This window comes from Phyllostomus discolor, chromosome 3, assembly GCF_004126475.2.
Source record: "Phyllostomus discolor isolate MPI-MPIP mPhyDis1 chromosome 3, mPhyDis1.pri.v3, whole genome shotgun sequence".
NCBI classification, from domain to species: domain Eukaryota; kingdom Metazoa; phylum Chordata; class Mammalia; order Chiroptera; family Phyllostomidae; genus Phyllostomus; species Phyllostomus discolor.
Window position 1 is genome coordinate 204,368,087 of NC_040905.2, and position 22,526 is coordinate 204,390,612.

Here is a 22,526-nt window from a genome sequence, read left to right on the forward strand (position 1 = left end):
GGGATGCCAGGGGGCTGGGGCCTCGTTGAGAAATGCCCCTCGTGCACCCCGTGGAGGTTTGGGTTGGTTCCAGCCGCATTTCAGCCTGTCTTGTAGCCTCTGCCTGGCCTGGCCACTCCCGGGAGCTTCCAGAAGTCCTGCCTGAGGGCATCGGTACGGCTCCCGTGGTGACATGAGCCACGGCCATGTGCCCGCCTCCTGCTAGGCATGGGTGAGCAGGGGCAGGGAGCCGGACGGGGTCTCTTGGGCTGTGGAGTCCCCGAGGATTGGGGTCCCCATTCCAGCTCTGACTCCAGCGTGGGGCTTAGCACAGAACTCCGTGCTGGGGTGGGCTGTGCCACAGTGATATGGCTTTGGAGGGTGGAGGGTGGCCTCTGTCAACCTATGGAGCCTCTCTGGGCAGGGCCCCTCAGCTTGCCTCTGGATTCCTCAGTCTCACACATAAGCAGCCTCCGCCTCTCTTACCCCGCTGGTCTTGGAAGCAGGTTGCAGGTGTGTGTCCTGCGAAGAAGAGTGTGGTGACCCTGCCAGTCCTCGCTGGCTCGAGGTGGGGTGTTTGACGAGGCAGGGAGAGATGGATTGAGTGGGTGGGTTTTGTGCCGGTTCCAGGGGTCTGGGCCATGGGCACGAGTAGGGGCGAGGCCCGCTCGGATTCCACGGCAGAGGTGGCCCTGGCAGGCCTGGCGGGTGCTCAGGCTTTTCCTGTGTCCCAGCTGTGGGAGGGGCTCGGGCGGGCACTGCCGGGTGCTCCGGGCTCTGGAAAGGAACCGTGCCGCTGAGGCAGACTCTCCCGAGCACTGGTGCAGCTGCCTCCTGAGGCCCTTTCCAAAGCCAAGGCTCGGAGAAGGGCGGCGGCTTGCCCAGGGCCACAGAGCAGGGGAGCAGTGAGGCCAGGTCTATGGGCCCGGCCAGGTCCAGGCTCCGTTTGGGCACCAGGTGGCGATTGTGTTACCTCTGCTCTTTGTGTCTGTGTTGGGCCCACTGACCTTGGCCCCGGTCCCCACCCCTGGCACGTGGCGCCTGTCTGAGTTTCGGCACCTCGGGAACTGTGCGGCTGGCTGTGTCCCTTCCGTTTGGAGCCTCTCTGCCCTCACCTGTGAAATGGGTCCGTGAGGTCTCTGTGGCTCCCCTACCTCAACTCGGGGGAGTGGGGCGGTGTGTGAGAAGGAGCGGTGTCGGCAGTGACTTTCTGGACGGAGGTGGGAACTGGGGCTGAGGGGCAGGGCATGGGGAAGGCCGTCTGGGTAAGCCCAGCCCTTTCCCTGCGGGTCCCTGAGTCTGCTTAGGAGCCTGGCCGGACCCTACCCTGCACTCGCTGCTGAGTGACGGCCTTGCCCTCAGCCACTCCATCCCTTAGAGCCTGGACTGGTGACCCAGGGCCCTGCAGCTGGCAGAGGGACCGATCGTGGGTCTCTGTGACTCCAGCACAGAGGTGTCTGTGATTCCAGCTCAGTAGTGTCCCCTTCCCCTGAGTCTGCCTGAAGGGGAGGAGGACCGTGGGGTTGAGGGGAGTGGGTGCCTCCCACTTGGGGTCTGGACAGGCCTCCTGGAGCGAGGGGACAGGGGACAGGGCAGGGCGACGAGTGGCAGGCCCAGCCTGACTCACCTGCTGCTCGCCCCCAGGTCCCATCTGATGCCGAGGCTGAAGGAGTCTCGCTCGCACGAGTCCCTGCTCAGCCCCAGCAGCGCGGTGGAGGCGCTGGACCTCAGCATGGAGGAGGAGGTGGTCATCAAGCCGGTGCACAGCAGCATCCTGGGCCAGGACTACTGCTTCGAGGTGGGTCCCGCTCGGGGCCGGCGTGTGCCGGCGGCGTCTCCTTCCAGGCCAGGTCTCCGGCCACCCTCCTGGAGCATGCGGAGGCCTCGGCTGGGAGACAATGGCTGGAATCTATTCATAGCTTTTGCTCCTGAGAGACCAGGTGGAGCTGAGAGACGGGAGCTTTGTTCCTTCTCCGCGGGCTCCTTGGAAGTAACCCAGCACTGCTCCCCGTGCTGGCAAGGGCCAGAGGCCCTGGCGGTGAGCCGTGAAAGGGGGTGAAAGCCCACGTAGAGTTGCTTAAGCCCCCAGGCCCGTGCCTGAAGCTTGCTCACCCTCCTTAGAGACCCCCTAAGTGCAGTGTGGGACGGTGGAGAGTACCCCCTTTTCTGGGCTGGCCTCCCCGCTCTGTGAAGCGATCAGAACATGTTCTGCCCTAGCATTCTGTGACCCAAGGTTTAAGAGCAGGCAGAGGGCAGCAACCCGGCCTGGCAGGGCCCTCCCTGAGCGTCCCCTGTCCGGTCCCTCACGGCAGATGGGCAGTCTGAGGCCCAGAGAGGGCAAGATGTCAGAGGTCACACAGCAGCTAGCCTGCAGCCAAGCCAGGAGCAGGGTGTCAGATGTCGTGAGTGTTCTGGGGAGTCCCCGACTGCTTCTCTCGTCAGTCAGATTCTCTTCCCACCTCACCCCCTACACCCTCCCACCCACAAGCAGCTTACATACTCAGGGGAGCTCCCTGGTAGAGGAGTGAGCCTGGTAATGAAGATCAGCCCCTTGGGGGTGAGCGTGGCAGCCTGGCCCCAGGAGAAGAGTGGAAAGCGTGTGGCATCTGCCCCTCGCCCTGTGCCCACTCTTTCTGGGCCAAGACTCCTGGTCCTGCTGGGCTGCTTCTGGGCTCCAGCTCTGCCTGGGACAGGCTGAGACGGTGTCTGGGCGCTGCTCCCCAGCAGGGGGCGCTGTGGCTCGGGCCGGCCCTCAAATCGCTGGATAAGGAGTCTGGTTCCCCCTGTAGAGCGCTTGGCCTGGTGCTGAGGACAGAGGAGGACAACAGAGCGGGAGCAGCTCGGGCTCCCTCCCCTGGAGGAGACCGAAGGATGGGCAAGAGGCCCATGGCGAGGGGCTGGTGGGGGTTCCAGGCAGAAGGGCCCTGGGGCCCAGCACGCCCAGACAGCCTATTTCCCGTTTCTCCAGTCTGGCCCCAAAGTGTTAAGTTTCTGTGGCCATCACTGTTGTCATTGTCACTTGGCAAAAGAGGACCGCCGGAAGGTGCCAGCTGAGGACCGAGGTGACCCTTGTGCCCACCTGGGGTGGTGTCCTTGGTGCCTGCAGAGGGCAGCCCCCGTTAAGCGTTGCCCTCTGACCTGAGCAGGCACCCCGTGCCCTCTGCCTTCCCGTCTCAGGGGAGCAAAGTCAGGGGTCAGCAAGACACTTCCCTGTGGGCGGAGGGCGCTGAGGAGGGGCGAGAGCCGGGACCAGGACCAGAAGCCGGGGTGCGGGGCCGGGCCACCCTCCTGCCGCTGACCTGCTCCGGGACGCTGGTCTCACCGCCGCACCGCGCCCGTGAGGATGAGGGGTCGACCTCCGCCGTGCCCTGCCCGCTCCCTGGCCTGGTGCTGCAGACCTGGTGGCCGCAGCCCCCCACGCCCCGGAGGCCTTCTGTCCTGCCCAGCCTCTCCAGGTCCCCCTGCCTCGTGACACTGTCTTGTTCATCCCCCACAGGTGACGACGTCATCAGGAAGCAAGTGCTTCTCCTGCCGGTCAGCAGCCGAGCGGGATAAGTGGATGGAGAACCTGCGGCGAGCGGTGCACCCCAACAAGGTGGGCTGTGCCCCTCCCACCAAAGCCTGGGGGACCCAGGGTCGGCCCGGAGCGGAGCTCGGACTCCCACCTCAGGGAGTGGCATGGGGATCCCTGTCTCTGGTGTGGGCTGGGGTGGGGTGGGGGGAGCCGGCCTGGGGGCAGGGCCTGAGTAGTGGGCTACGTACAGGGTTGGGCCCTGGGCAGGGGTCCGAGTTGGCCGGGCTGACTCGGGCGCTCTGGGCCTCTGCCCTCAAAGCTGCACAGCGGAGGCTGGGCCAGAGAACTGAGCGTGGGCTCTTAGGGAGTTGGGTGCTGGTGTCCTTCTGCCTGGGCCTCCTGTCCCCTCTTCCCTGGCCGACTCCTGCTCACCCATCCAACTCCAGCGTAGACACCGGTCCCACCCTCCAGGCGAGCACCGCTGGCCCAGGCTGGTGCTGTGCTCTGTGTCCCCACTGCCCCTGGGCTTCCCCCGGCAGGTTTGTGAGACCCCAGCAGGAATTGCCTGCTTCTGATCTGTCCCCCTGGCTGACTCGAGGGCCTGGGCGGAGGCCTGGTCACCATGGCATCACTACAGAGGGGGCCTGAGGTCACCTAAGAGGTGACTTCACAGACCAGCAAACTAGAAGAGCTAATAAGTAGCACAGTGGCCTGCTGTGCGCTGACCTCTTACTGGACCTCTCACTGTTTGTGCCTGTTTCACAGAAAGGGGACTGAATCGAAGTCCCTTGCCCAAGGTCAGTGAGCCAGTTCACGACAGAGCGGAGATACAGCTCCGTCCTATCAGATTCTGGCCCCGGACCTCCCAACCTGTCGTCCTCCGGGCCCCGCGGGGTCTCAGAGTCTCCCCAGCCCTGGGCATGGGGGCAGGCGGGCGGCCGGCCCCTCGGTGACCCTGGCCCCCCTGTGCGTGTGCAGGACAACAGCCGGCGTGTGGAGCACATCCTGAAGCTGTGGGTGATCGAGGCCAAGGACCTGCCGGCCAAGAAGAAGTACCTGTGCGAGCTGTGCCTGGACGACGTGCTCTACGCCCGCACCACGGGCAAGCTCAAGACGGACAACGTCTTCTGGGGCGAGCACTTCGAGTTCCACAACCTGCCGCCCCTGCGCACCGTCACCGTCCACCTGTACCGGGAGACGGACAAGAAGAAGAAGAAGGAGCGCAACAGTTACCTGGGCCTGGTAAGCCTGCCCGCCGCCTCGGTGGCCGGGCGGCAGTTCGTGGAGAAGTGGTATCCAGTGGCGACGCCCAACCCCAAGGGCAGCAAGGGCCCCGGCCCCATGATCCGCATCAAGGCGCGCTACCAGACCGTCACCATCCTGCCCATGGAGATGTACAAGGAGTTCGCCGAGCACATCACCAACCACTACCTGGGGCTCTGCACGGCCCTCGAGCCCATCCTCAGCGCCAAGACCAAGGAGGAGATGGCGTCGGCCCTGGTGCACATCCTGCAGAGCACGGGCAAAGTGAAGGTGCGTGCGCGGGCTGGGCGGGCCGCCCCACGTACCCTGGCCACGTGGAAGGGCCTGGGGACGCGCTGTATTACCTGCTGCTCCCTGTGTCCGCGTCAGGGATTTCAGCCCTGTCGAGGGCACACTGACCACAGCCGGGCGGGCCCGCAAACCCAGGAGTTGTGTCACGGAGGCGGGGCTTCGTGCTCCTGCCCCTGATTGCCCAGGCAGGTGTGAAGCCGATGGATGGGACAGCAGCCGGCAGTGAGGGATTGGTTTCGAGGGGGCTGGTCCCTGAGGCTGGGCTCTAGCCTCTTCCAGCTCAGGGGTCCCAGGGACCCAGCCACACGTGTCCAGTGAGGTGTTACGTTCAGTTGACATCCCCATCTGGTGACCACCAGGGTGCTGTCGCAGCCCCCCACTCTTGTACCCAGACACACAGATGCAGGCTCACCCACTCCCCGCGTGGCCCTGTGATGGGCAGGGGGAGCATAGGCAGGAGGATAGAAGTAACTGGTGCCGCTGGAGTGCCGTGCATGTGAGCTCCCCCTGTGTTCAGAGAACTTGGTAAGGGGGTAAATTAGCGCTCTTGGTGAGGCGCACAGCATCTGACACGGGCACTGAGGGCCAGAGGTGTGGGGGCCACATGACCAGGTATCCCGGCACCTTGCTATCCTCCCAGGCTCCGCTCTCCTGTGAGGTGACTTCTCAGAGTCTCTGTCTTTGGACTCCAAGGGGCTTCTCCCTGCCATCCCCTCTCTACTCAGTGCAGCGGGGGGAACAGGACCTGGAAAGGAAGCAGGGGACGTGGGCCAGATGTGGCCCAGGTAGCTGTATGGCCTTGGACAGGTCACTTCCTGTGCTGTGCTGGCCCCCTCATTGGGTCCTAGCTCTCAAAGCTCTTCCTCATCCTCGCCTGGGCTGGGCGCCTGCTGCAGGGTTCAGGGAGGCCCCTGGGCGTCAGTAAGAATCTGGGTCCTGCTCCTTGCGTTTTAGAGAAGGAGACCCCACAGGTCATCTGTGGGTCAGGAAGGGCCCCTTGGGACATGGTCCCCCCAGAGGCCAACGGCAGCTTCTCGTGTCCCTCCTTTGGCTAGCAGGGTCTCCCGGGCCTTGAGCTGCATTTCAAGGGTCACTTGTGATGACAGAGGGACCCAAAGTTGTGCACGCTGGAAGCCCTGGCCCACACTGGCCACCTTGTAACTTCATGGCTGGGTGGCCCCTGCCCTGACCTTCACCCTCCCTCGGGACTCGGGCTCCCTCCCCCAAATCACAGGGTTGGCTGTGGGTGAGAGGGGGAGGGGCTCTTCGGGGAGGGAGCCCCCCCGGCGGTCGCAGCAGGTTCAGCCACAGGTTCCCTGTGCAGTCCGGAGGGCAGGTGTGGGCTCAGGCTCCTTCCCGGGGCCGCCCCACGGTCCTGCCTGTGGGCCCACAGCAGGGAGGAGCTGCTGCCCAGGTTTGCAGGTGGGCAGTGGTGCCGCCGCCTTCTGGGGCAGCCGGACAGCCTCTGCCTCTCTCTCGTCCTCTGAGGGGCCACACAAGACAGGTCTGTCTGGTGGGAGACCCCTTCAGATTCACGGGTCGAGAGCGGCAGCTGCTTGTAGGAGGGAGAGAGGGTGGCCCGTCTGTCCCCCGTGGCACGGATGGTGCGGCTGGGGAAGTCCTCTGGTCACTCAGACAGGCACGGTCAGAGCTGAGCAGGGCCGTGAGTCCAGCTGGCCTGGCTGCGATGCGGGAAGCTCGTGTCCGTGGGGCGTGCCCTTGCCCAGGCCTGCCTCCTGGTCTCCGGACACAGCTCTGATGTCCCAGCACTAGGTGCCCCCCTCACCCGGCTGCCCTCCCCTCTCTCCCCGGCAGCCCCCAAGGGTTGACGCTGGAGCCACCTTGAGAAGCAGGGCTTCTGGCCGGGGAGCGGGCGCGGACTCCCAGGGCCCTCCCTGCCCGGCCGGCTCAGGTCCACCCCCCACGCCTGCCTCCCCAGGACTTCCTGACCGACCTGATGATGTCAGAGGTGGACCGCTGTGGGGACAACGAGCACCTCATCTTCCGGGAGAACACGCTGGCCACCAAGGCCATCGAGGAGTACCTCAAGTTGGTGGGCCAGAAGTACCTGCAGGACGCGCTAGGTAGGGAGGGTTCGGGCCAGCAGTGGCGGGCGGAGGGTGGGACGTGCGCCCCAGGTCCTCACCCTCCCTCTCGGCCCTAGGCGAGTTCATCAAAGCACTGTACGAGTCCGACGAGAACTGCGAAGTGGACCCCAGCAAGTGCTCGGCCGCTGACCTCCCCGAGCACCAGGGCAACCTCAAGATGTGCTGTGAACTGGCCTTCTGCAAGATCATCAACTCCTACTGGTCAGTGCTGCCCCCGCCACCCCCCATGACCTCCTTGGGTTCAGCGGCCCGGGGCCTCCCCAGCCCGGCGCCTGACCCGCCCTGTGCTGGGCGCCTGCAGGGCTCCGGGCGCTGCACTAGGCATGGGTGTGCTGCCTCATTCAGACAGCTCAGTGAGAGGCTCTGCTCCCTGCTGCCCAACGTGCAAACTGTGTAGCTTCGTGAGGAGAGGGCAGGCTGTACACCGGTAGCCTCGCACACCCTCGGCCTGGCTCCGCAAAGTCTCGCCAGGCCGCTGGGCCGCTGTCCTGGCCCTTCTTGGGCTCTCAGATGTCAGGGAGTGTTCCAGAGTGCAGGCAGGACACGGTTTGTGCCGTGTGGAGCTGGCAGTCGATTGCACGTGTTCATTATCGAGGGCCCTGTGTGGCTGGCACCGTCATGGGTGCCGGGCAGCGAGACAGACAAGGCCCTGCTGGGCCCCATCCGGGGCGTGTGGATGGCTTAAGCTGACACCCCTTGTCCGTCCGTAGAGTGTGGTGCGCACGTCACAGGCTTGCGGCCAGGCCCAGCAGGGGCCTGCGTGGGTGCCTGGACGGTAGAGAACGGAGAAATGAGGACCAGGCTTTAAGCAGAGCAGAGGTCCGCCGGCTGCTTGCTGCCCCCGAGAGAAGGGCAGGGACGTGCAGAGTGCACTGTTCAAATGGGACCGCAGCCAGGGCCGGAAGTGGTCCGAGGGCCATGTCCTCTAGGCTCGCATTTCAGCCACCTGCCTGTACCTGAGGCATGTGTGGTGGCCGGCTGAGCTTTACGTGGGGTGCGGCCTTGCCGAGGGCGTGGTGTGTGTGGCTGTTGGGCGGGGATCTTGCCACCAGCCCCACACGCCTGGACTGTTTTCACACTACAGGGGCTGCTCCGATTTCCGCCTTGGCCACTGCTTCCCCTCAGGACCTGCGTCCCCCTCCCCACTCGGACCCCTCTCCGGACCCCACCCCACCACACCTTACTCTTTTCTTCGCTCATGCTTCTTTCCTTCCTGCCTGAAGGCCTTACCCCTGACTCCCTCCTGTGGCCCGCCTTCAGGCAGCCCGCTCACCTCCCTGGGGGGCCCTCTGTCATACCCCTGATCCCATCAGAGTGGCACTGTCCCCATGTCTGCACCTGTTTCCTGCACATGCTGGGAGCACCCCGGGGCAGCTGGACCCCCGGCTCGGGGCTGGGCACACAAAGGGCCCTGGAATTGTCCAGCAGAGAGGCCCACCAGGTGGGCAACAGCCTTGGGAAGGGGGCGGGGAAATGGCCAGAGCCAGTGTGGGGTGAGGGGGTGCCCCGCTGTGCAGGTCCCTCTGTTCCTGGGCCGCACAGAGTGCTTGCCCAGGTCCAGCCGGGTCACTGATGACCCCCGCACCAGGGGTCGGGGGGGTGGCCTGAGAGCCTTGAACCCTCTGGGAGCACACTCCCCGCCGTGGGGCCCGGCTGGTTTCCGCACTGCCCTCTCTCCCCAGGGCGGGTGGGTGTGGGACACGGGGACTGGGGACCGCGGGCCATGATTTTCCATTTCCTCTGCCTGGTGTTCGTCAGAGGCCCAGAGGCACCGCTCAGGGCTGGATGCCATCGATAAATGTCCTCACTCAGTGTACGATGCCCGGGGCCAGGCTCTTTGCCCAGGAGCTGCCCCCTGCCCGGGCCTGTGCCGGGCTCTTCCAGGACCAGGGCTGGAGGCCGCCGGCCCTCACGTCCCCTCGGGCCGTACTTCTGTGCCCACCGCAGTCCCTGCTGAGAGCCCACTGGCCTGGGTGCTGGGCCTGCTGGGCACAAGCTTTCGAGGTCGATCAAGGCCTCCTACGGCCTGGGGGTCTCAGCCTTTAGACGGCCTTGTTCTCGGTGTAACGGCGAGGAAATGAAAGGCCAAGGAGGACTGGGCACTTGCTCCGACCCCCCCGGAGGTCATGACAGAGCCAGGCAGGGAATGGGTTCAGGGAGCCCCGGGTCCTGGCCTGCGCCAGGGTAGGAGGTGCCCCTTTCAGGGTGAAAAGGAGGGAAAGGTACTTATAGCTTGACCTGGCAAGGCCCCCTTGTGGCAGGTGGAGATGCCTGCTGTGGGGTGAGGGGCCCTGCCCGTCTGTGCTCACTGGGTCTGCCAGGGAAGTCCATCCCTGTCTAGAAATGGAGAGCTGTGTACGTCTTACGTGGTATTAGAATATTCCTGCCATCTTGGTCACTCTGGGCTCTCCCGAAAACCTCCAATTCCTGCAACGGTGCTTGAGCGAGGGGAGTAGGTCTCCAACGCTGCTGCTGGGAACCAGGGAGCCGCGGTCTGTCCCGGCTGTGTCTCCCTCACTGCCCCCTCGGCCCAGGTGCCTGCTGTCTGGGGAGGCAGGAGAAGCGCTGGGGCCGGTGGGAAGGGCCCAGACCCGGAGCTGGCCTTGCCATCCGTCCGGGTCAGGACAGAGACTGGCTCCTCTGCACCCTTCAGGGGGCGCCCAGCACCCTGACCGGAGCTCAGAAAGGGCTGGGGACTGCCCTTCCCACTCCCTGGCACTCTGCGCCCTCCCCGCGCTGTCTCTGCTCCCAGGCAGCCCGGTCCGCCTGGCGGAAGATGGCCAGGTGATGGCTGGGGGCCGGGTGACGTCGAGTGGTGGAGCTGTGGCCGCGCTCACAGCTCTCAGGGCTGGAACTCAGGGCGCGCCAGACCCAGCTCCAGGTCCCTGCTCCGGGTCCCTGCGCCGCACCCTCCCGTCCCATCCTGGCGCCGCCCGCCTGACCACCAGGCCCGGTCTCGCCTGTCGCTCCCCAGCGTCTTCCCGCGGGAGCTGAAGGAGGTGTTCGCCTCGTGGCGGCAGGAGTGCAGCAGCCGCGGCCGGCCCGACATCAGCGAGCGGCTCATCAGCGCCTCCCTGTTCCTGCGCTTCCTCTGCCCGGCCATCATGTCGCCCTCGCTCTTCAACCTGCTGCAGGAGTACCCCGACGACCGCACCGCCCGCACCCTCACCCTCATCGCCAAGGTCACCCAGAACTTGGCCAACTTCGCCAAGTGAGTGCTGCCTCCCCGACCGGCGGGCTGGCAGGGCTGGGGTGGGGCCAGGGGCCTCGGGGCAGATGGGTGGGTGCGGGGGGTGGGGGGTGGGGCGGCCTGCCCCAGTCATGCTCAGTCTTCCCCTCCCCCGTTTCCAAAATAAGATCCCCACACCCCGTCCTCCTCCAACCAAAAGTACATGCCATTTTGGTATGTTTCCTGAATTTTCAGGGGTGAGAAGATATTTTTTTCCATTCAGCTTTTTTGAATTAACATTTTATCCTAAGGATCCCCCCCGCTCCCCTCATGTGTTTGACATTCACAAGCCTCGTTTTGAAATGAGTGACTAACATGCCTTCAAGGGCGGAGGGCCCGTGTGTCCGCAGCCCGTCCCCGGGGGTGGGCGGGCACGAGGGCCGTTACAGACTGTCCTTGTTGAGTGTTGTCAAGGGCGTCCTTGCTCGCAGAGCACGTCCGTGTTCCGGACTGTTCCTTAGATGGAGGGGGCGGGAGCGGAAGGGCTGGGTCATCCAGTCCCCCGTTCCAGGGCCACCTCTCTGCTGGGCTGTGAGTCACGCCTAGTCCCAGCCCCGCAGAACCAGCACCTCAGTGCAGGCCGAGGGGGCTGAAGAGGGAGCAGCAGGAGGGAGCAGAGACGCATGCGGCCTCTCGGGAGGGCCCTGTGCTGGCTGGGGCGGGAGGCAGGGCGGCTTCCCCGGACGCCCGCTCCCCAGCTGCGTGTGGGGAGCAGGGGCACGGCGGGCCCCGGGCAGGCGGCGTGCTGCGGGGACGAGCAGCGTGGTGTTCCCGAATCATTCAGTGCCGACTGGGGGGAGTGGGAGAAAGAAACCCAGGAGGACAGTAGGGACTTGAAGGCCAGGCAGAGTGGCGGGAGCCACCAAAGGGCTTAAGGGTGGGAGAGGAACAGCCCTCGTGTAACAGCTGCCGTCCTACAAAGGTCGAACTTGACAGCGGTCAGGCAAGGAGATCGGAGGGAGCGGGGCGTGCACCTGAGAGATGGGGGAGCCCAGCTGTGGTTGGTTCTGGGGAGAGGGAAGGAGAGGGAGTATTGGGGGGTGCGGAGGTGATGCCGGAGGCGGTGGCTGCAAGGTCAAGGGTCATGAGAAGAACATAAGGTCAGCTGGCCTTGCCAGTTGTGGGAGGAGATGACCCGACAGACTCTGGCTCAGTTATCTGGTGGACAATGGTGTCCCCGCTGGGATAGGGAGCGTGGGAGGAGGGCCTGGATTTGGGGGGTGGCCATGACCTTCGGCCTGGCCAGGCTGGGTGTGAGGGGAGGGGCTGTGGACGTGCACGTCTGCAGGCCTGGCAGAGAGACCCGGCTGAGCGTGGGCTGAGGGTCATCTGCCCGCCAGGCCGTTGAAACTTGAGGGCGAGAGGGAGGCAGTTGTGACCGGCAGTGAAAGGGGAGCGAGGGCCACAGGACATTCCTGTGAGGAAAGTTCCAGAAAAGGGTCCCTGGACTTGTCCGTGAGGAAGGAGGGCCGTGAGCCAAAGCAGATGGGTCAGCTGGTGGAGTTAGTGGTGGGGAGCTGGCCACAGTGGGCGAGAAGGGGTGGGAGCTGAGGAGGTGGGGGTGTCTCGGAGAAGGGGGCTCCTGGGTGGGGCCTGGCTTCCCGGGGGCCTGCCTCAGACCCGGGTCGCTCACCCCGCTGGCCCTCTCTCCAGGTTCGGCAGCAAAGAGGAGTACATGTCCTTCATGAACCAGTTCCTGGAGCACGAGTGGACCAACATGCAGCGCTTCCTGCTGGAGATCTCCAACCCCGAGACCATCTCCAACACGGCCGGCTTCGAGGGCTACATCGACCTGGGCCGCGAGCTGTCCAGCCTGCACTCGCTGCTCTGGGAGGCCGTCAGCCAGCTGGAGCAGGTGCCTGTCCCTGGGGGCAGGGGGCGGCCGGAGGGTTCCCCTGTGCGGTGCAGATCTGCCGCACCGCCCGGGTGCTGGCGCCCAAGGTCCCAACCCGGGCCCCGTCAGCACGCACTGGGGTCTCGGGGCCCCGTTCGCTCGCCAGCACCTGCCGCCCGGGAGCCCACCCCGGCACTGGGGCTCTGGCTGTGTCTCCGCGCACTTGGCATTGAGTGGGTGGACTGCACATAGGAAGGTATGTTCCCCGTGAGAAATGTGATCAGATTTAGCTCTTTCTGTGAAAACGTCCTCGTTCTGGATTTTAAGGCCCCTGACAAGAAAAAGACTGAGAATGCCGTGCTTTTGCGTGTCGGGCAGGAAGTGACAAACCTTTTCACAATTGCCCTTGACCGTCTGTTGAAACAGGCGTTCCCTAGGCACCCCTGGCGTGGCTGCAGCCACCTGGAGTGAGCCCTCCGTGGCCGGGGGGCCCACTGTGCCCTGCCAGCAGCCCCGGCCACACAGAGAACAGGCTCTGGGCAGCAGGAGCGGGGCCTGCCACAGTCTAGCTCCAGGATGTTCGTCGCTGTTTCTGAGAGGCCCCCGCAGAAGTCCTTACTGCTCAGACAGGGCCGGAAGGCCTCCCGCCCCCGTCCCACTTCCCGGCAGCGGCCCCACAGGGCGCTCTGGTGCGCAGCCTGCTGGGTGCATCTGTGTGTGTGTGTGTTAAGGGCACACGCATGAGCACAGGGCTCTTTCCTGTTCAGATTGTGCTAAGCGAGACTTCACATACGCGGTGTGGGTGTGCGTGGACATCTTTCTGCAGCAGCACACGCTGCTCGGCTGCTGTGCCCTTTCTCGTGGCCACAGATGGTCCCGCCACACGACTGCGGTTTATTTCGCCGGCCCCCTGTTGCTGGACACTCGGGTTAGTCCAGCTTTTCACCGCAAACAGATGCTGTTGCGGTCATTTCTGCTCCTTTATGTCTGCTGCCCTGAGCTGCAACAGACACGTGGCGGGGGGGGGGGGGGGGGGATGGAAAGCCGGGCCACAGCCCGCTCTCCCTGCTCTGCTGCCGACACAGGCACTCCGGCTGCCACCACTCACGGGGTCCCTGTGTCGGCCACCAGCCCCAGGCCTGCACAGCGGTCGGCAGCCGTCGGTGTTGCAGGGAGGGTGTGCAGCTGGGCTCCGCATCTCTCAAGGCTCTGCTCTGGGGACAGCAGCATGGGTTGTCACACTTCCTTTGGGCACAAAGCCCTCCCCGGAAGGCTGGTGCCCAGGCTGGTGGAGGCAGAGTCCCCTCCCTCAGCAGGGCTCCACAGCCTGGAGTCCTTCCTTAGCGCTGTCAGTTTTAAGCACAACCATGAGGCCCACCTGGGCCCAGGTGTCCCCCTCTGCCTGGCCGTCCATTTGCTAATCGTCTGACAGACACATGGTGGTGCCTGCTCTGTGCCTGGACCACCTCCCCGGGGCCCAGGTGTCAAAGGGTCAGGCCCCGGCCCACCCCGTGGAGTAGATGGTGTGTAGGGGTGTGGGAATTCTGGGTTCCACCTGCACTGTCTTCTCTGGGGGGAAGGGCACCAAGATAGGACGAACTAGGGCCAAAGGCTCAGGCTGGGTCCGTGTCTCCCTGTGGGTCTCACACCTCGCACCTCTGTCCCAGCAATATCTGGGGAGCCGGTAAAGGTGTGATTTGCACACTCCTGGCCCCCAGCCCCACCGTGGATCTGACTGGCAGGGGAGGGCGGGTCTGTGCGCCGCCTCGTTCCTCGGGCGTTTTGAGGCACAGTGGCCGCGGCTCCCTGGTCCCCCAGTGGCCCCAGCAAGTCACGCCTCCCTCCTCCCGTGTCTTCGCAGAGCATCATCTCCAAACTGGGGCCCCTGCCTCGCATCCTGAGGGACGTCCACACGGCGCTGAGCACCCCAGGCAGTGGGCAGCTCCCAGGGACCAATGACCTGGCCTCCACGCCTGGCTCTGGGAGCAGCAGCATCTCGGCCGGGCTGCAGAAGATGGTGATCGAGAACGACCTCTCTGGGTAAGAGCTGCCGGCGTGCCAGGCGTTGGGGGGAGCACGTGCAGACAGAGCACAGCCGGCCCAGCCCGCCTGCAGGCTGGGCTGGGCAGGAGGCTGCCGACCAGTGATGGCGCAATGAGCTGGGTGGGACGTGAAAGGTGGTGTGCAGCCCCTGAGTGGTGAACCTCCACTTGGGAAAAACCAGGGAAGGCTGCCTGGGTGAAGTGATGCTGTAGTTTGAGCTTTTAAGAAACATTTGCATTGGTGGGAAATGCATTCTGGGTAGAGGGCCTGGGTAAAGAGAGCACGTTCTGTTGGAGAGTAATTACTGCTCCCAAATGACCTCTGGGTCATCCAGGTGTGTGAAAAATACCTGTCCTCCTGGTGTGTCCTGCGCCCAGTCGGAGTCTCCAGCAATGGTTTGCAGGGGTGCGCGTTTTCGGCAGCAGTTTGGGCAGCTGCAAGGCTTTGAGGCCGGGAGCTCCAGAAAACGAGAGTGTTGAGGCCCGACCCCCCTGTGCCTTGTACGTAAAACACACTCAGCGGAGGGGGAGGCAGATGTTCCCTATCGTTGCTCTCAGGATGAGGGCGTGCCTCTGAGAGGTGGGCATTTATATGGACGACCCATGTATGCCTCAGTCGTACACTCGCCTCCTCACCTGGGGCCGCCCTGGGCCAGCTCGTGAGTGAGGATGAGGCTGGGCCAGCAGAGTTGGGGGTCAGGGCGAGGGTCTCTGGAGATGGTGGCAGCGCCAGGCTTTTAAGCGGATGAGGGTGTGGAGATCGAGGACCTAGGGGGTGTGGTGTGTAGGGCTTGGGGCTCAGGAAGAGGCCAGACGCCCCTCTCCAGGTTCCTCTGAGTCCTGAGTTCATGCAGCACCTGCCAGGTGAGGCAGGTCTGAGTTATGCTGGGGACGCACCTTGGCTGGGAGACGGCCAGGCACGTGGGTTTTGAGGAGAACTGACCAGGTGTGTGGCCGGTTGGGGTGTCTCCCGGCTGCACCTGGTGCCCTTGTCCATTCTTCTCGGCTCACAGTGCGTGGGCCCAAGCGGTCACAGCTGCTCCCCACGAGCCCATCCGTTGGGGCACGGTGCCTCCTCTCTCTGTCCCAGGCTAAGCCGAGTCTTACACCCCATCCCCAGCCCATGTCAGACCCCAGAGTCCGGGCTGCCTCCAGCCTCTGCAGAGCCCTTCTCACCCCCACACACTCTCCTCCAGAGCCTGGCTGGCCCCTCCACATGGTGCCCCCTTCCGAGGAGCCGACTGCCAGGCGGGGGCCCAGGAGAGGCTGCAAGGCCGGGGAGGGCACAGCCTGCCACTGCAGGCACAGACCCTCCCTGCCTGAGTCACGCCTTGAGAATCCTCCTCTGGTTCCTTGTTTTTGGCAGGAACGCCAGCCCCCGCCTGCCAGTCAGTGAAGGGGCGTGGCAGCGGGAGGCTGGGCAGGGGAGGCTTCACCGGGCCCGCTGCAGTCCCCAGTCTGATTAGGAGCAAGAGGGGAGAGGCAGAGGGAGCCCTTGTGGCTTCGAAGTCGGATTTCTCTGGGCAGGACCTTTGGAGAGCAGAGCGCCACGGTGTTCTGGTTTGGGATTAGCTGAGGGGAATTTTCCAGAACACTCAGGCCTTGGCCCCCATCATCCCAAGATGCAGCTGAGCAGGGGAAGGGCCTGCCAGGCAGCCTGGCCTGGCCCTTGTGGCCCTGGCCCCTAGCACGAGGGTTTGTTGCCAGAGCAGCCACCTCAGCCACCCAGTCCCCGTGGGGGCTTCTGCCGGGGTCAGCTGCCCGGGCTGTGGGATTTGCAGCTGGGTCCCTGGTCCTCCCCTCCCGCCCCCGTCCCCCTCCTCCCCCATCCCCAGCTCAGGTCGCCAGGCCCGGCAGATCGGCGGGGGCTCTCGGTTCCGACCCGCCTTGGCCGCATTCACAGTTCTTCTCTTCCCCCTTCTTTCCCTGTGTGTGCTTGTCTCCCTGCAGTCTGATAGATTTCACCCGGTTACCGTCTCCAACCCCCGAAAACAAGGACTTGTTTTTTGTCACAAGGTCCTCCGGGGTCCAGCCCTCACCTGCTCGCAGCTCAAGTTACTCGGAAGCCAACGAGCCTGATCTTCAGATGGCCAACGGTGGCAAGAGCCTGTCCATGGTGGACCTCCAAGACACCCGCGCGCTGGACGGGGAGGCGGGCTCCCCGGTGGGCCCCGACGCCCTCCCCACCGACGGGCAGGCGCCTGCGGCTCAGCTGGTGGCCGGGTGGCCGGCACGGGCAGCCCCCGTGAGCCTGGCAGGGCTGGCCACCGTGCGGCGGGCGGGCCAGACGCCGACCACGCCAGGCACCTCCGAGGGCGCGCCGGGCCGGCCCCAGCTGCTGGCACCGCTCTCTTTCCAGAACCCCGTGTACCAGATGGCAGCCGGCCTGCCGCTGTCACCCCGAGGCCTTGGCGACTCGGGCTCTGAGGGCCACAGCTCCCTGAGCTCGCACAGCAACAGCGAGGAGTTGGCGGCGGCTGCCAAGCTGGGGAGTTTCAGCAGCGCCGCCGCCGAGGAGCTCGGGCGACGGCCGGGGGAGCTGGCGCGGAGGCAGATGTCTCTGACTGAGAAGGGCGGGCAGCCCACGGTGCCGCGGCAGAACAGCGCCGGCCCCCAGCGCCGGATCGACCAGCCGCCACCCCCGCCCCCGCCGCCCCCGCCCGCCCCCCGTGGCCGGACGCCACCCACCCTGCTGAGCACCCTGCAGTACCCGCGGCCCTCGAGCGGGACCCTGGCGTCCGCCTCGCCCGACTGGGCCGGCCCCGGAGCCCGGCTGCGGCAGCAGTCCTCGTCCTCCAAGGGCGACAGCCCCGAGCTGAAGCCGCGCGCGGCGCACAAGCAGGTCAGTGCGCGGGGGAGGGCGGGCCCGTTACGCTGCTCCTCCCGGTCATTCCATCTCCACCCGCACCCGGCTGCCATCCCATGCTGAAAGACGCCACATCGGCCCCAGTCCTGTGACCCAGGGGCACTGCAGCTTCCGGGCCCCTTTGCCAGTTCCCCTCAGACAGCTGGGGTCAGGGGGCAGGGACAAGGACGGAGCGGTCAGTCCATCTCCAGTTCTGAGCCTGTGAAGGTCCTTCCCAGGGTAGGAGTCGATCTGTGCCCCACAGAGCCTGTCCCTGCTCTGAGCGGGCCTCAGAGCTCCGCCACCAGGGGACATGGTGTTTCCCGTCACCCAGGGCACGCAGCATACGTGGGCCTGATGTGCTTTGGGCGGAGCGCCCCGTCGTCTCACCTGGGCGGCAGAGGGCAGCTCAGAGGCCACCTCGGCGCTCGGCTCTCCCTCGGCCGCCGTCTGGGAGTCGGTGCTTCCTCGGTCAGGGGTGGCCCGGTCAGCTGGAGGTCACCACCCTTGTCCCCGCGGCTCGCTGGGTTGGACCCTCACCCCTGCCCCTCCCCTCTGCCACCCTCCAGACCTCACAGCTGTGTGTTTCGTTGTAGGGCCCTTCACCTGTGAGCCCCAATGCCCTGGACCGCACGGCCGCTTGGCTCTTGACCATGAACGCGCAGTTGCTAGAAGACGAGGGCCTGGGCCCAGACCCCCCCCACAGGGATAGGCTAAGGAGTAAGGAGGAGCTCAGCCAAGCAGAAAAGGTAAAGCTGCACCCTGGCAGTTTGGGACAGGGCGGGGCCGTGTCCCACGGCGGCTGGCAGGAGCCCTTCCTCTCGAGTCCCCCGTGAGGGGCACTGCTCGGGCCTGCAGGCGGCCAGGTCCTACAGAGCTGCAGGGGTACTCTCAGCTCCTGGTTCTGTGCTAGGACAGCGGTCAGGGGGATCTGGAGGAGGAGCAGCAAGAGGGGTTCAGCTTAGACCTGAGTTTGCTCCCAGGCTGCCCGTGAGACCCGCTGGGACTTGTACCAGGTCCAGACACCTGGGGCCTGGTGGTCGGACCTTTGGGAGGCCCCGTGCCCAAGTGGCTGGGCCGTGAGCTTTGGAGGGTCTGGGACTTGAGGGTCGAGGGTGCCGAAGAGTTGCATGGAGACCCTTGAGGGGGCCTCACGCATGAGGAGTCGGAGGCATGGTCCCTGAGACAGCTGGGAGACTGCCCCCCGCCAGGCTCGTGCCTGCCCGAGGCCTGGCTCTTTCCCAGTCCCATCCCCACCAGGACCTGGGGGAGAGGGAGCCAGGGTGGGGATTAGCGTCAGGTTGCCGTTGAGGTGGCTTCTTCCCCCATCGGAGAAATTGGTTCGTTCTAAAACACCCACACTCCACCCTGCCACACATCTAGCATTTTGTGAGCAGCGGGGTGCTTCTGTCCTCCCGTTCCCCCGGGGGTTGGGGCAGCTGCCCAGGGTCCATGGCTGGTTCCCGTCTCCTCCTGGAGGCCAGAGCCCAGGCCTGCCCCTGCAAGGCCCTGGCCAGCAGTCACTGCCCCGCTCGCCCCCAGGTGCCCTCACCCCCTTGGCCCCGGGGAGGCCTGTGGCAGCCCCTCAGGCAGGGGCGCGGGGGTCAGGTGGCCGCTCCCCTCGCCCTGCCCTGGGGCGAGGCCCATGTCCATGCTGCATTTCGCCACCCTTCACCACGCCCTGGTCCACCGCATCCACCTGCTTTCACCATGATTACGGGAAGGGGACCAGGGGACACGGGGCACGGTGCTCCGGGAGCCAGCGTTTGGCCGGGAAGCGGGGAGGGCTGGCCTCACCACAGGCTCCTGCGGGGACCTGGGGCCGGGCTCGGCGCCTCTCTAAGGGTCAGCTGTGGCCGGAGTGCCCCCTGTCCTCGGGTCCCTTGGCTGAATGCGCTGCTGCTTTTCTCACCCTCTGCTACTAACCCTCACAGGCAAACCCAGGAGGCCTTTGTTCCCTGAGCTCCCTGGACACCCGGTCCTGCCTCTGTCAGGCCCTTCCCTCACCCCTCTGGCCGGCTGAGCAGAAGACCTGGGATGGGGCCAGGGCCATTTCCCCCGGAGCCAGGCTCCCCTGTGGGTCCAGCTTTGCTTCAGGGATGACATTCGAGGTGGGGTTGGATCTCTCGGCTTTGCTGTCTCCTGACTTGGGGACAGTCCTTTATTTAGTATTGGCTGAGTTGGGCTCCTGTTGCCCCCGGGACTCAAAGAGGGGCTCTTCCTGCCCCCGCCCCCTCGCCCCAGTCATGTGTCCTCATGGCACTTTGGCCCCGGGCCCCTCATTCCGGTGTCCGCCCTGCCTCGCTCTCTGTCCACCCCGCACAGCCTCCCAGCTTGCTGCTTCTCTTGCTGCCTCACACACCCATATCTCCCCCAAAGGCCGAGCGTGCTAGGCTGGGTCAGATCCGGAATGCCGGGGCCACCCTGCCCCGAACCCCTCCCTCCCACTTCCCCCGCCACCGCCTCGGCCGTAAGGTCAGATGGAGGCTAGGACCTTACTCCCCCGGGCAGTCACTGCCCTCCACGTGCCCAGGGCACTTGGCCCTCGGGACCCGTTTCTACTCCCGAAGAGCCCCCGTCTCGCAGGGTGTCGTCAGGGCCCTGTGACACAGCCAGAGTGTCTTAGCCTGTTTTTGCTGTAAGAAGCTGAAAGCCCTCGTTAGACCCTCACTGCGTTAGACCCTCACTACCCAGTCTCCGTTCCCTCATAGCGGTCCCCTTGTAGCCGTGCGGTTAGGCTGGGGGGCGGGAGGCAGACTCGACTGCCCCTCCCTGCGCGGAGTGAGCGGGGATGGCGAGGGCCCGGGGCAGGCCGGCCCGGGCGCCCTCCCGCCCTGTGCCACCGCCCAGGCTCACGAGGCTGCGCTCTCTGTCCCGGCTGCCCTGCCCGTGGCGCGCCGCCCTCCCGGCAGGACCTGGCAGTGCTTCAGGACAAGCTGCGCATCTCCACCAAAAAGCTGGAGGAGTACGAGACCCTGTTCAAGTGCCAGGAGGAGACGACGCAGAAGCTGGTGCTGGAGTACCAGGCCCGGCTGGAGGAGGGCGAGGAGCGGCTGCGGCGGCAGCAGGAGGACAAGGACATCCAGATGAAGGGCATCATCAGCAGGTGAGGGTGCCTTGGTCCAGCTCCAGTTCAGGCCGGCCCCACGCCGCCCTCCAGGAGGCTGCCAGTCAGGGCGGATCAGCTGCAGGGCACGTGGGCAGGGAGGAGGAGAGTGCCCCAGGCAGTGGGGACACGAGGCACAGGCCTGGGGGATGGAGGCAGCCCGGAGAGTGTGCTGGGGTGGAGTGCAGAGCGGCAGAGTGGGGCCTGGCGGCAGTGAGGGCAGCCAGGGCCGGTCCTCGAGGTGGGAACTGCATGGAGTCCCAGTTTCTCGGTGAACCCGCTCAGGGGAGTTTAGAAGCTGGATTGGGGGTGCCAGGAGAGACAGTGAAGTCCCGGTTCAGGGCAGGAAAAGTAGGAAGGAATGTCAGTTCCCTGCAACAGTGGGAGGTGGGAGGGAGGAAAGAGGCGGAATGATCCTGACTCCTGCCAAGAGCGTCTGGGTGTGTCTTGGAGCCGGTACTGGGAGGGTACTGGGAGGGGAACTTGGGAAGAGAAGCAGCGGGTGGGGGTGGGGCGGATGGTGGTGCAGGGTTTGGATGTGCTGGGTTTTAAAGTGCCTGTGGGTGACACAGGAAGATTTCTGGGGGAGGGGGGTGTTTGTTTGAAGCTGACTGTCATCTTTGTGGATGGTTTATATCAGATTCTGTGTTGATTCCCCCCCCCCACTGGGGGAGGTGTGTTTAGGGTAGGCACCCTGCCCCTGTGTGGACAGCGGGTGCAGTCAAGGTGTGGCATCCAGGCCAACCCGCCAAGCCCCAGCCCTGGAGTTTATTTCCTTGTGACAGTAATACCAGGGACAGGAGGGACAGTGTAGGCTCACAGCTTGCTCGTGTACACGGTGCCAGAGCCTGCCCGTCATCAGGACGGATTTCACAGGTGTGCGGTGGCCAGGACGATCCCTGCAGGAACCCTCCCCAAATCCCCTGCTTATAGATGGCCTGTTTTTCTGCTCCAAATTCTTGTTTGCTTCATTTACGTGTGGGTTTTTTCTGTGGAAAATGGTTAGCACGAGGAGAGGGCCCAGAAACCACCGTGCACTTGGCCGCCAGCTCTGCCCTTGGCTCTCTTCAAGGGCATGGTCACAAATACGGAAGCACTTTTGTCCGAACCACCTCCCCCTCGCCGTGCTGTTTTCTGAGGGCCGGTGCTTTCCCGCGTTCAGTGGCCTATTGAACACACGTGTTTCTACCAACCAGTCCCGGTACGTTTCCGCCCCAGTGGAGCTGTCGGTTGGGTCGATGTGGTTGGTAGCGTGCAAGTCTTTACAGCCTTAACTAGTTTTTCTGCTGGTGGTGCTGTCAAGCACTGAGAAAAGAACATGGAGGTTTTTTCATCATAATTGTGGATTTGTCCACTTCTCCCTTCATTTCTGCTGGTGCTCCCTCTGTGTGCACGGAGACACCCCTCTTAGACGCTCCCGCCCTCAGGACTGCTGCGTGCTGTCGGTGGGCTGACGTCTGCGCCACCGCAGTCCAGTCGTCATCCGTGGTCCTCGCCACATTCCTGCCCCGAAGTCTCTGTTCCACGTTGCCACGGCTGCCCCGACTTCCTTTTCTTTAGTGTTCCCCTGGCGTCTCCTCCTCCGTCCTCCCGCTTGTCATGCACCGGTGTTTCTCAGTGTGAAGTGCGTTTCTCTTACAGACGCCTTACAGTTGGGTCTTGCGTTTTATCTGATGGTTTCTCCCTTTTAAATTGGAGACTTTGGACCAGCTACATGTCATGTAATTGTCATTGTAGTTGCATTTAAGCCTCTTTTCTCGCTACTCGTCTTCCATTCGTACTGTTTCAGTCCCTCTTTTCCTGCCCTCTTTAGTATCAAGTGATGTTTATGACTCTATTTCATCTTCGCGGTGGGTTTATTCGCCAGGTCTCTGCTGCTGCTTTGGGGCAGCGGTCAGAAACTCGCTCTAGAGGGGCCGAGGATAAAGAAGGTTCCCTGCGTCGCAGGCCAAGGGTGTCCGCCGCAGCGGCTCGCCCCCGCGCTGGAGTGGTGCTGTGTGCACGCCGCGGCTCTGCACGGAGACACGGAGACTGGCCGAGAGCCCCTCGCCCCTCGCCCCGGCCACCTTGGTTGCCCCTCGCCCCAGCTGGCTCCCTGCCATCGTCATCGTCTCTGTTCCTCTGGGCTCAGTGCGCCTTCTTCTCTGGTTGTTTTTAAGATGATGTATTGATCGCTGACTGCCAACAATTTGATGCTGACGTGCCGTGATGTGGTTTTCCTCACGTTTTGGGGGTTTGTCGAGCCCTTGGGTCTGGGGGCGGTGGCCACATCGTCTGAGTCTGTTCCCCAGGGCGCCCGCTCCACCCGTGTTCAG

The 22,526-nt window shown here is 64.6% G+C and overlaps 1 protein-coding gene across 7 annotated transcripts in view; it reads left to right on the plus strand.

The window, feature by feature from the left end:
• LOC114493992 (DAB2 interacting protein) overlaps nt 1–22,526 on the plus strand; it is a 183,080-nt gene that overhangs the window by 154,118 nt on the left and 6,436 nt on the right. For 6 of the 7 annotated variants that reach the window (XM_036022167.1, XM_036022165.1, XM_028508893.2 and 3 more), the window contains 11 exons: nt 1,624–1,777; nt 3,476–3,574; nt 4,472–5,026; nt 6,987–7,131; nt 7,212–7,356; nt 10,130–10,366; nt 12,038–12,239; nt 14,080–14,258; nt 16,211–17,102; nt 17,702–17,854; nt 20,018–20,211. In XM_036022167.1, the coding sequence (XP_035878060.1) occupies nt 1,624–1,777; nt 3,476–3,574; nt 4,472–5,026; nt 6,987–7,131; nt 7,212–7,356; nt 10,130–10,366; nt 12,038–12,239; nt 14,080–14,258; nt 16,211–17,102; nt 17,702–17,854; nt 20,018–20,211 (2,955 nt within the window). The remainder of the gene's footprint in view (nt 1–1,623; nt 1,778–3,475; nt 3,575–4,471; nt 5,027–6,986; nt 7,132–7,211; nt 7,357–10,129; nt 10,367–12,037; nt 12,240–14,079; nt 14,259–16,210; nt 17,103–17,701; nt 17,855–20,017; nt 20,212–22,526) is intronic. The other variant, XM_036022166.1, reaches the window with a different exon arrangement.